Source organism: Dermacentor silvarum, chromosome 9 (assembly GCF_013339745.2).
Source record: "Dermacentor silvarum isolate Dsil-2018 chromosome 9, BIME_Dsil_1.4, whole genome shotgun sequence".
Taxonomy (NCBI): Eukaryota; Metazoa; Arthropoda; class Arachnida; order Ixodida; family Ixodidae; genus Dermacentor; species Dermacentor silvarum.
Genome location: NC_051162.1, coordinates 93,299,975 through 93,309,974, shown reverse-complemented (window position 1 = coordinate 93,309,974; position 10,000 = coordinate 93,299,975). Strand labels below are relative to the sequence as shown.

General features: G+C 49.3%; 1 protein-coding gene across 1 annotated transcript in view; it reads left to right on the top strand.

Annotated features, from left to right (window-relative positions):
* The first annotated feature begins 836 nt into the window (after window positions 1–836).
* LOC119463742 (solute carrier family 26 member 6-like) overlaps window positions 837–10,000 on the top strand; it is a 70,294-nt gene continuing 61,130 nt past the window's right edge. Inside the window, exon 1 of the mRNA XM_049655360.1 lies at window positions 837–1,122. Coding sequence (XP_049511317.1) covers window positions 837–1,122 — 286 coding nt within the window. The remainder of the gene's footprint in view (window positions 1,123–10,000) is intronic.

Below are 10,000 nucleotides of genomic sequence, written 5' to 3'. Positions count from 1 at the left end.
TCTGTCTGTCTGTCTGTCTGTCTGTCTGTCTGTCTGTCTGTCTGTCTGTCTGTCTGTCTGTCTGTCTGTCTGTCTGTCTGTCTGTCTGTCTGTCTGTCTGTCAACGCATGAGTGCATGCTCCGTCATGCAAGAAGTCACAGTTCTTTCTTTGCGTTAATTTTCCCGTTTTAGTTAACAATCCACCACTTCTTAATCCGATAGCGATAACACGTACTTATCAGGTTTCGCTGTTTGCGTCTACACAAAATAAAGTGGGTCGATCACGGAGGCAACAACCGCTTCGAAACAAGGTTAACGAGGAAATGTTCCAACTTTTCCGCCTACCTAAAGCCGGACCATCACGTTGTAACCGTAAAGTCAGGGGAGGGTGGAGGTATAGCCGCAGAGAGCTGACCCGCGTAAAGGCGTCGTTGCAGACCTCGAAACAATGCCTCCTCCTAACCCTCCACTTCCCTAGCTCGTGCACGATAGGCCGAGAAGGTGGGAATCAGAACAAAATAACGGTCAGGATGCCCACTTCCACGGGAAGGGAGCATCACTCGAGACGACCGCGGCGGTCCACCGCGAGATGAGAGGAACTGAAAGACAGAGAGGGGGCAGCGTAAGTGCGTGTCGCAACACGCGCTCAACGGCACGGGGAAAATGAACGAATGTCCGCCACCAGTAATGGTCTCCACCCACCGCAGCCTTTCCAGTTAGTTCGCCGTGGCCCCAAAGCGATGACGCGGGCCGCCGCTCGCCGTCCGTACGCGTCGTTCCGTCCTAGCAGCCACGGCAACGCTGGACCTGTCGGAGTACGAGCTAGCTGCAGGGCCCCCCTCCCGGCGGCGGCGCCATGACCGCTCGCGGTCCGGCGGGATACCCCGCTGCACGGGCCAGGCACGGGTTCACCCAGGACGGTTTCGACACCGAGTTCGCCCAGCAGAGGCCCACCGCGAAAGGTCGGCTTGTGCCGCGACTACGACACGCGTGGGGACGCAAGTGGAAGCGGCGGGGCTTCAAGTCCCGGCTGCTGGGATGCTTCCCCATCGCGACCTGGTTGCGTCACTACGACGTCAGGCACGACCTGCTTCCGGACCTGCTCACGGGCGTTACCCTGGCCGTGTTCCACGTGCCTCAGAGTGGGTCTTCTCTTTTTCAATCTCTATGCTTCAAATCGCCCAACTCCGAGCACTGCATGCAAAGTTATGGGCCTCGTCAGCCAACAAGAAACTAGAACCAGGAGAACTTTGTTTGTGATCACCCACAGCGTGACGCCTGCTGTATGGAAAAGCTTCACGGAAGGATTAGTATCCGACATTGGGCAAGCGCCCTCCTACCTTTTCTGATACACGCAGTTTGCTCTCGTTGCGGATTGGTTGACACGAGCCCTAGCCGATATTGCACTGCATGGAGTTGGTAAGACGGAGTACACGTTTTGGGGCCTGCACGCATGCTTGTTGTGGGCTTGCTGAAAGGGTTTAGCCGGCGCTGTTTTCCGGAAAGGAACGCGTTCGTTTTTAGTATACGCGTCGACGTGTGGAACATGAAAATGTTTGCAAGCCACGCCCCGAATGGTTGCTGGCTGAAGATAAGGCCGGAAAGCCTGAGTAATGAGTGGATCAGGCCACAGAACCACGTGACGTGACGTGCTCCAAGATGGCCTCACGCCCGACTTCCTCCTTCACGGATAATCTATCTGGTTGTGCGTTGCTCCAAGAGTTGCAAATTGAGCTGATGCACATTAAGTTTCTTAAGTAGGTATACCAGTCATTGGTACACTGACAACGACGATACTGTAGTCGAGAACGCGACCAGCAGCTAGTATGGAAATTCTGCAGTCCCACGTTTGTTAGCGAGAGCTTTATAGCGCTAGGCAAAGGACGAGTACACAATGTAATTATGAAATACCAGCTAGTACAAACCGCTACCCTTTTACCCCACGTCTGTGTTCCAAATTTTCCTCAGAGGCTGCGACAGCGGTGGCCTATAGATTTCCGCAAGACCGGTGGTTTTATTAGTTGTCATGTCCATCAATCGACTCATGAACGCCGTACACTATCGATGTTTCGCCAGTGGAAGTTGAGTTCAAACTCGACTGCATCAGAAAGTGCGGGCTTCAGGCTTAGCTACCACACTGCACCTGTTTACGCGCCTCCGCAGATCGTTTTATTTCTCATTGTTACTCTAAGGGTCATCAAAGTGTTACACAGAGGAGTGTGTTAAGACTTAAAGAAAAAGTTTGTTCGCATCAGCAGAAGTTGCATAGACTGACCAATTATATAGCTGGCTTATTGAAGACTGAAGTAGTCGTCGGGATTTCCCCGCTGCTTCTCTCGTTAGTGAATGCTGCTCGGCTACACTTGTCAAGTAATTGCAGAGTCTACACAGTATTCTAAGGGTCAGCGAAAGCGGCGTCGCAATGCGGTTGCTTGTACACGTCTGACAACAGTTGCGGGCATCTCAGAACCATTCGGAACGCCAGCAGTTGCCCTTATTTATGTGTCTTGACGACCTCCATCGTTGTCACCCTGACTACAACGTGCAAAAAAAAAAAGTTCTTTACAGTTCAGTCGAAAGGCTGGTTCATTAGTGCGCGGTCCACCTCATCGCCACAGGTCAAACCAGTGGCAAGTAACAAAATATGCGTCTTCTATGACCCATAATGGTCGCCACCGAGTTAGCGGAAGTGGCGAAGTTCGCCATGAATCGTTACCAAGTTTCCCGATTCGTGATCCTATCATTGCGAAGTCTGTTTTTGACCGCTGTTTGAATTTGTTTAAAAGAAAAGTGGACACCAGCGATTCCTTCGGCTCTCAACGCTTTCAGTGTGAGTGCAGCAGCCCCGCACAGCGGCTCTACAACTTCTCCGCGATACACGCCACGTCTTTCTCGCCCGTTGTGCTATAATCTCTGTTGTATGTCCCCCGAAACGCGTACAGACGCCACCAGTCTCAGAATCTATGCAGTGCACAAACTCACGCATAAATTATCGAGATCAAAAGATGCGCAATGGCGCAGTGGTTAGCGCGTCCGGCTACCACCTGCACATTGCCACAGGGCCCGTGAGTGCGACTTGTGACTGCCGTAGGCAATAAACAAAAGCTCACTGCTAAGATGAAGACAAGGTTGTGTGGTGGGGCGTGGCCTATGCAGGAATGATATAAGAACTTAAGTGGGAGTGTAACGCGATAAAAGTGACGCCAGAAAGAGTTGGCCTAACAAGTGACCACGTCAAGGTAAATTTCAGTATCTTCCACCGCCGCGGTACTCGCTTCGCTCCTCCAAAAAGACAACGGTTGCCATAGCAATGCGTGGCTCCCGCATGCGCATATTTCGACGACGATGGTGAATGTGTACGTTGCAATAAACCACCGAATTTCCTCAAACATATCGAGAGGAAACGTGCACGTGCAACGGTCGGCAAGGCATACCAAAACGGCGCCGCGGTATCTCATTTTGTGAGAGCATCGCACGCGTAATGCGAGGACGTGGGTTCGTATCCCACCTTCGGCACCGTTCTTTTTTTCATCTACTTCCATCTCAGTGTATTTAACATTTCTCCAATTCAATTAAGAACGACGTACAATTCCTCTATATGCTGTCCTTGGTGTCATTTTTGGCCTCTTATGATATGACTAATAAAAATCGAGCCCCTTGGTTTCCTTTCCTCTCGTTTATATATATATATATATATATATATATATATATATATATATATATATATATATATATATATATACATATATATAAAACGTCGTCCTTACCTTAATGGCAATGACAGACAGACGCATATAGTAGAGCACTGCACGGGCTCGGGCTTACCCGAAAGCCCGGGCCGGGCCGGGTAGAGCAGTTTTTTCACGGGCTCGGGCCGGGCTCGGGCACGGCGTGTCCTTTTTGACCCGGGCCCGGGCTGGGCTCGGGTTTTTTTTGACGCGGGCCCGGGCCGGGCTCGGGCTTTCTGGTGGTGCGCAGTAACGTGCAGCGAGTTATTCTCGGGTGTCTCAACTCTGAAGAACATGTATTTTTTGGTCTCGGGCCGGGTTCGGGCCGGGTTCGGGCCGGGCTCGGGCCTAACGTAAAGGGGTGGCAGGCCGGGCCGGGCGGGTAACGTAGATTATATCCGGGCCCGGGCCGGGCCCGGGTCTCGCCATAAAAGTTTTGATCGGGCTCGGGGGGCCGCCCAATGTAAGAACGGGCCCGGGCCGGGCCGCAAAAATTGGCCCGTGCAGTGCTCTAGACTATATATATAGTAAACCCAACGTCGAGCTACTAAGTACCGTCGCAGTAAAAGTTACCAGGTTGCGTCACGGGACATAAAAGTGCGAGGACCACTCCTCGAATGTATTCACTTTATTTCTCAAGATCGCCTTGTAACTGCAGGTTTTGTCCATCGACGAATGCGAAAATTCGCGGCCGCGTTGTACCGCTTCGCGCATGAGGCCAAGCAGCTTCCCGCGCGCGCACGTCTCCGTCTCCTCTCTCAGTCGGTCAGCATTAGCGGCGCTGTGGTCGGCCTTGAACGTTCGAACTGCTCAATACCGACGGATTCGACTGACTGCCTCTCTCCGATAACCTCCCACTGCTCGTGTCGCACGCACGACTGTTTACGTTGCGTCAGACCACGCTCGACTGGCGTCGAATAAGGGGACCTGAGGAAGGGGGGGGGACGTGGTTGCGCGTGAACCTTTGACCATGGAGATGCAGAGCATAGTAAACAATATGAACGCGTATGCTTGATGGCGGTTAGCTTAACGGACAACAATAGGTCCGGCTGGTTATATATCGACGGATGTCACGGGAATGAGGTTGTCGAAAGTTCCAGCGCGAACCAGAAAGATAGAGATAAAGGTGTTTAGCGAAACGCAGAGATTTCTGCCGGCGTGCGAGTAGTCGCCTGTATTCCATTTTTGCATGGGGAAGGAGACCAACGATTGAAAGACCGTAGGAAGGAGAGAAAGCGAGAGGGGCTGAAAAGAGAGAGAAAGAAAACGTGCCCTAAAAAGGTGGATCGACTTGATATTTACGTGTGAAATTGAGTTCGATGCGTTACGTACAAAATGGTGGCGATGTAAAAATGAAGCTCGCTCATTCTAATGCGCAAGGCATTTCGCAAAGCTTGTCTTCCGCACAAGTGGGAAGGTACATTCCTATGACTTACGCATTGTTTCTATTTCGGCAACATTTTTTTTTTCTTAATCAGATCGTCTCGAATTTTCGAGGCCCTATTACAAGCAGAAAGCGCAAACAACATGCGACTCGTTTTAGCCACGGGCTCGGCGTAGCGCCGGCTAACAAGGCTCCACAGGTTGCATAGAGCGATCGACGCTGCATATAGTTCGCAGCCAGGACCACGTGGCGCGTTTTTTGCACACGAATAGGAGTTGGTCAGAGGCATGACTTGCTACAAAAATTAGTAGAGTATGCTGGTTCGAACTTCACCCCTATGGCTTCAAACAGCTTCTTGACTTCGCCAATTTTGAACGCAACAATTCGCATTGATTATATGTCTGTGCGGATAAAGTAATTGCTTTCATGCGTTTAGAAAGCTATGATTGCTTGGAAATTTAGAGTAAGAAAGTATAAAAAATAACGCCTCAAGAACTTTTGAAACCACAAGCGCGAAGATTAGACAAATGCATGAACCACCCGACATGGCAGCTGAGTGATCACAGCTCCGGTAGTTTTTTGTAGGAAACTCCACGGTTGGAACGTGGCCTCCGTGATCACATCCTCACATCACGGAGGCTATGGTCAGAGGAAGCTTCTCGTTGATGCCAGCTTTCTTGGACAAGTTCTCGAGAGATGCCGCACGAGTTAACCTCGTGCGAGATGCGCCGTGATAGCTGCGCGTCTCGTGGCAATTAAATCGAGAAGAAAAGCGCGGCGACGGACGAACTCTGTCGTCTGAAGCCGGCGGTTAAGCCTTTTCGACCAATGGGCATATAGGAATGCCGAGTGTATTTCCTTTCGTTATTATCCCATTAATTGTTATTGTGTTTGTACTTCGGAGTGATAACGAATATGTGGTGGACATGGATGCTGTTTCGCCAGGAAAAGCATTCCACGAGGAAGTCGTTTGAACGAAGGCAATTAGGCGCTCATCTCCTGACAATCGCCCAAGCGTCTATTAAACTTCTAACTCGCTTATGGCTAGACTAGAGCGGGAGACACTGCCGGCCATGGACCACTAATCAACTAGCTCTCAATCATGTCTGCTGACATCGACTCGCACAACTTCACTTGCAATGGCGAGTGCAGGAGGATCGTTAGCTCATGCCCAACATGGCTACTGCAAGGAGACGAACCGAGCAGCGTGCTACAGGGGGCGCATGCTGCACTGTCGATTCGAGGACGAATGTGCTGCACTCCCTGAACTGCATGGTGCAGAGAGTGCAGTCAAGTTGAAGCTATACCCGCCAATCAAGCAATATCGATACTTTTGAACGCCGTATAATTCCTGTTCTTCTGCCCCTAATTGAGCTAATGCGGGAAAACATTATCCCCGCCGAACTAAAAGAAATCGACCCAATAAGAAAAAAATGGCGACGCATCCATATTTTGGAGACTATTGGCGGCGTTTTTGTGATAGCAATCTATCTTATGATGGGTGTGTAATTGGTGATGATATGTTTTATATGTTATGATAGTTATTAGGAAGAGCGGCGCATACACAGTAGTACATGTCCCGTGACCCAAAGAGTCGCCAAAGAGGGTCATTGAAGAGCGCGACATACCCGGTCAACCGAGTTGGCGTCAAAGATTTTCTTTGAAGAGCGGCCCATACTTAGTGACAAATATCCCGTACGATAGTATACGGCCAAACATCCAGTACGATAAAATCGATAATACGCAGTGCTAGCAAGCGAATTAACTCTTCGCACACGGGCAACGAGAACTGAAACACGCCCAAGTTGGCATCAAGGAGGTTCATTGAAGAGCGGACATACCAGTGGTATGTACATATACAATAGCACATACGCAGTGACACAAGTTGACGTGCAAGGAAAACGGCTAGATCCGGAGACAGATAGATACTTGGAATTGCGTTAAATCTTAAGAACGTTAACCGCATTAAAAAGTCAAAACTTCGCCCGAAAGGCGAAGCATTGACAGCGAAAACAAACTATGTGTTGCATGAAACATTGTAGGAAGCTCGTAAACTCATAAACCGTATAAATTGCAGTATGAACAACGGCTTACTGGCAACAAAACAAATGTGCTGTCAAACCGTCCAAAGACAAGTCATGGAGCCCTTCTTGTAAAATACCAACATGTACAGTGTATATAAAAATTTTCTGATCTCACTGGACTTCTCATTATCCCGGAACCTGGCACGGCATCATCCATGGAACCTTCGTGGCCGCTCGGACCTCGGACTTCACAACAGGGGCCAGAGACCCCATTTTCTTAAGTTTTGACTGGTTGCCCGGATGATCTCGTTTTGTGCCAGACTTGTATCAACGATTTTAGATTAGATTAAATCTGCGTTTTTAGATAGGTAAGAAAAATCTAAAAACGTTGACTTGTATGGCACCTTAGTGTGTTCTAATTCTTCATAACGTGTCCTGTTGATGGCATGTGCCATTGTCGTTCGTATTTGGATGTTTTATTGCACTTGAAACCAAGTTCACATGTACTTTCACGAAGGAGTTTGTTGAACTAAATTTCTCTTAATTCTCGCAACGATGCCCCGATGTTCTCGTTTGAGTTCGTTTGAGCGCCCGGATAACGGCTCTGGCTTTTGGCTCAAGGTCACTCGAAGGTCGCCGACAACGGGAGCTAAATGCATTTCATGCTTAATAAAACGCCGCAACCTTGTCTTGCGTGGAACCAGCGCGCGAAGAGTTCAACGATTGCGCCGAAAGGAAGGATTCTGAGATGAGAGAGAGAGAGAAAGTGAATGATGCACTTCCATGAAGAGAGCTCCATCTATAGGTCACGTGCAGTAACGACTGAATGATGGGTATTCATGCGTACGCTCGCGGGCGAGCGCTGCTTTTACTTCCTGCCACGTTCGTTGTGGTCGATCAATCTGTCGGTTTGCTAAGCCCTGCCCGAGTGGGTACAGACCGTCGGAGGAGGCTCGCTGTTTGTGCGTCTCTGCGTGCGTTTCCGTGTGTCAACATCGCGCTACGGAAAACGGAACGCGCACCGCCGGAGGGAGCCACGTGTGTGCGGCGATGCGTGGAGAACGCGCCATTTCTCCTCGACGATTTGAATTCACGAGCGCGATGCCACGTGGGAGAGTCACGTGAGAATCTCGATGCCTAGTCATAAGAAAAATAAAGAGCTATAATGGAAATTACGGGAAAAGGGCGTGATGGCAAGGCGGTCGTTTTTAGTCACCCCAAGCGGCTGCGGTGGCTTCGCCGTCCGCGGGTGCGCATTCGCCGGTCGGACGTTCTGACGCGTTGCTAATGTGGTAACGGCAACAATGTTTCCAGGTACCGACGTCAAAAACGTAATGCATAAAATGCGCCAAGCAGGACCGGTGCAACGTAATGATCGTACTCAAATGTTATTCATTTCCGCGCTTCGGCAGTCGTTCGTTCGTTCGTTGGTTCGGGCTATTTGCCTACATTGACAAATTATCGTCGATGATTTCTGCACAATCATTGTTAGTCACAACCATATGACGCTAACGTATAATAAGGTCAGGAAAGCAGAGGGGAAATTATATGTTGTTTTAATCGAAATGTATAAATGTTCAGGCGAAGGGAAATATTTAAAAAGGACAAAAACAATTTACGCAGAAACTCCATTGGAGTTGTGTAAGTATGCGCAAGCATTGTGCCACTTGCTCGTCTCCACGCAGCGCGGTGTTATTATCAATCTTATGAAACTTGATCCGACCAGCACAAACACTTAGCAAGCTTTATTGGTCATTATCAACCTTATCGGACTATACATCCGACCTTTATCAACCCTTACCGGACTGTATCCGAGTCTTATCAACCCTCATCTGTCGTTATAAACTTGCCAAAGCGGATGTCCAGCGAAAGTGTTGCAAAACGAACACTACAAGCATGTGTTGAGGGGGGTGTGCAATTCTTTATTGATGGCTCAGATGCTTGTTTTGAGATTGTTCTTTATTGAAACATATGCTGTTCTGTGTGTTGTATGGGTGAATCTTCAATGAATGTATGCACTGTTCGCTTCACTTTGCTGATCGAGCGCTTGTATAGCCTTAGCATTACGGGGGTATGAGCCATTGCATTTGTCTTCCGTGACAGACGGACATGTTTCTCGTTGGGTAGGCATAGAAAGGCTTACGCATTTAAAAGAAACAACAACGCCGCCGGTAGGAGCGGCATCCACATCCTCCTCATTACGCATGCGATGCTCTTACCAACCGAGCTGCGGCGACGGCTGTTCCCACGTCCGTGCTATTGGGTTTTTATGTATGTGTACACGATCTAGTTGACCCTGAGAGTGTCAGTCATCGCCACTCATGGCCATGGTGCGGATGTGGAACATCCTTTTGACCGACGGCGTCACCTATAGGACGTGAACTTAAGCAACAGGCCAACAAACCCTCGTATGCTATATAACTGAAAATAGGTAGATGTTAGGAGAGAAGACTGGGCGTGTTGGTATATTACGAAACAGCAATAGGGCAAACCAAGACAAGGACAGAGAAGGCGAGATTTGCGAGCCTCTTTATGTCTCGCCTCCTTTCTTTATCCTTGACTTGGTTTGCGCTGTCGCTGTTTCGTTAAGTAGGTGTCAGTTTCTTGAAATACTGTGGAGAGCCTAAGGTCATAACTTGACTGCAAAGATGAGAGAGCGAGCATCTGTCTACAAACGCAATACCTAGGACCGAGGAAACGAATGACATTTACGCAGCTGTATATTGAATATATGACAGTCGCAACATGTAGTCAAGGTTGCTCTGTCTTGTGCTTGTGCAATGAACCCGGCTCCTGTTCCACTCCGTCGCTGGCATGCGCTACACTCTTTCCGCATGGGTTGCATTAAGTGAGTGGAGCATAATGTTCGACTTATAAGGAACTT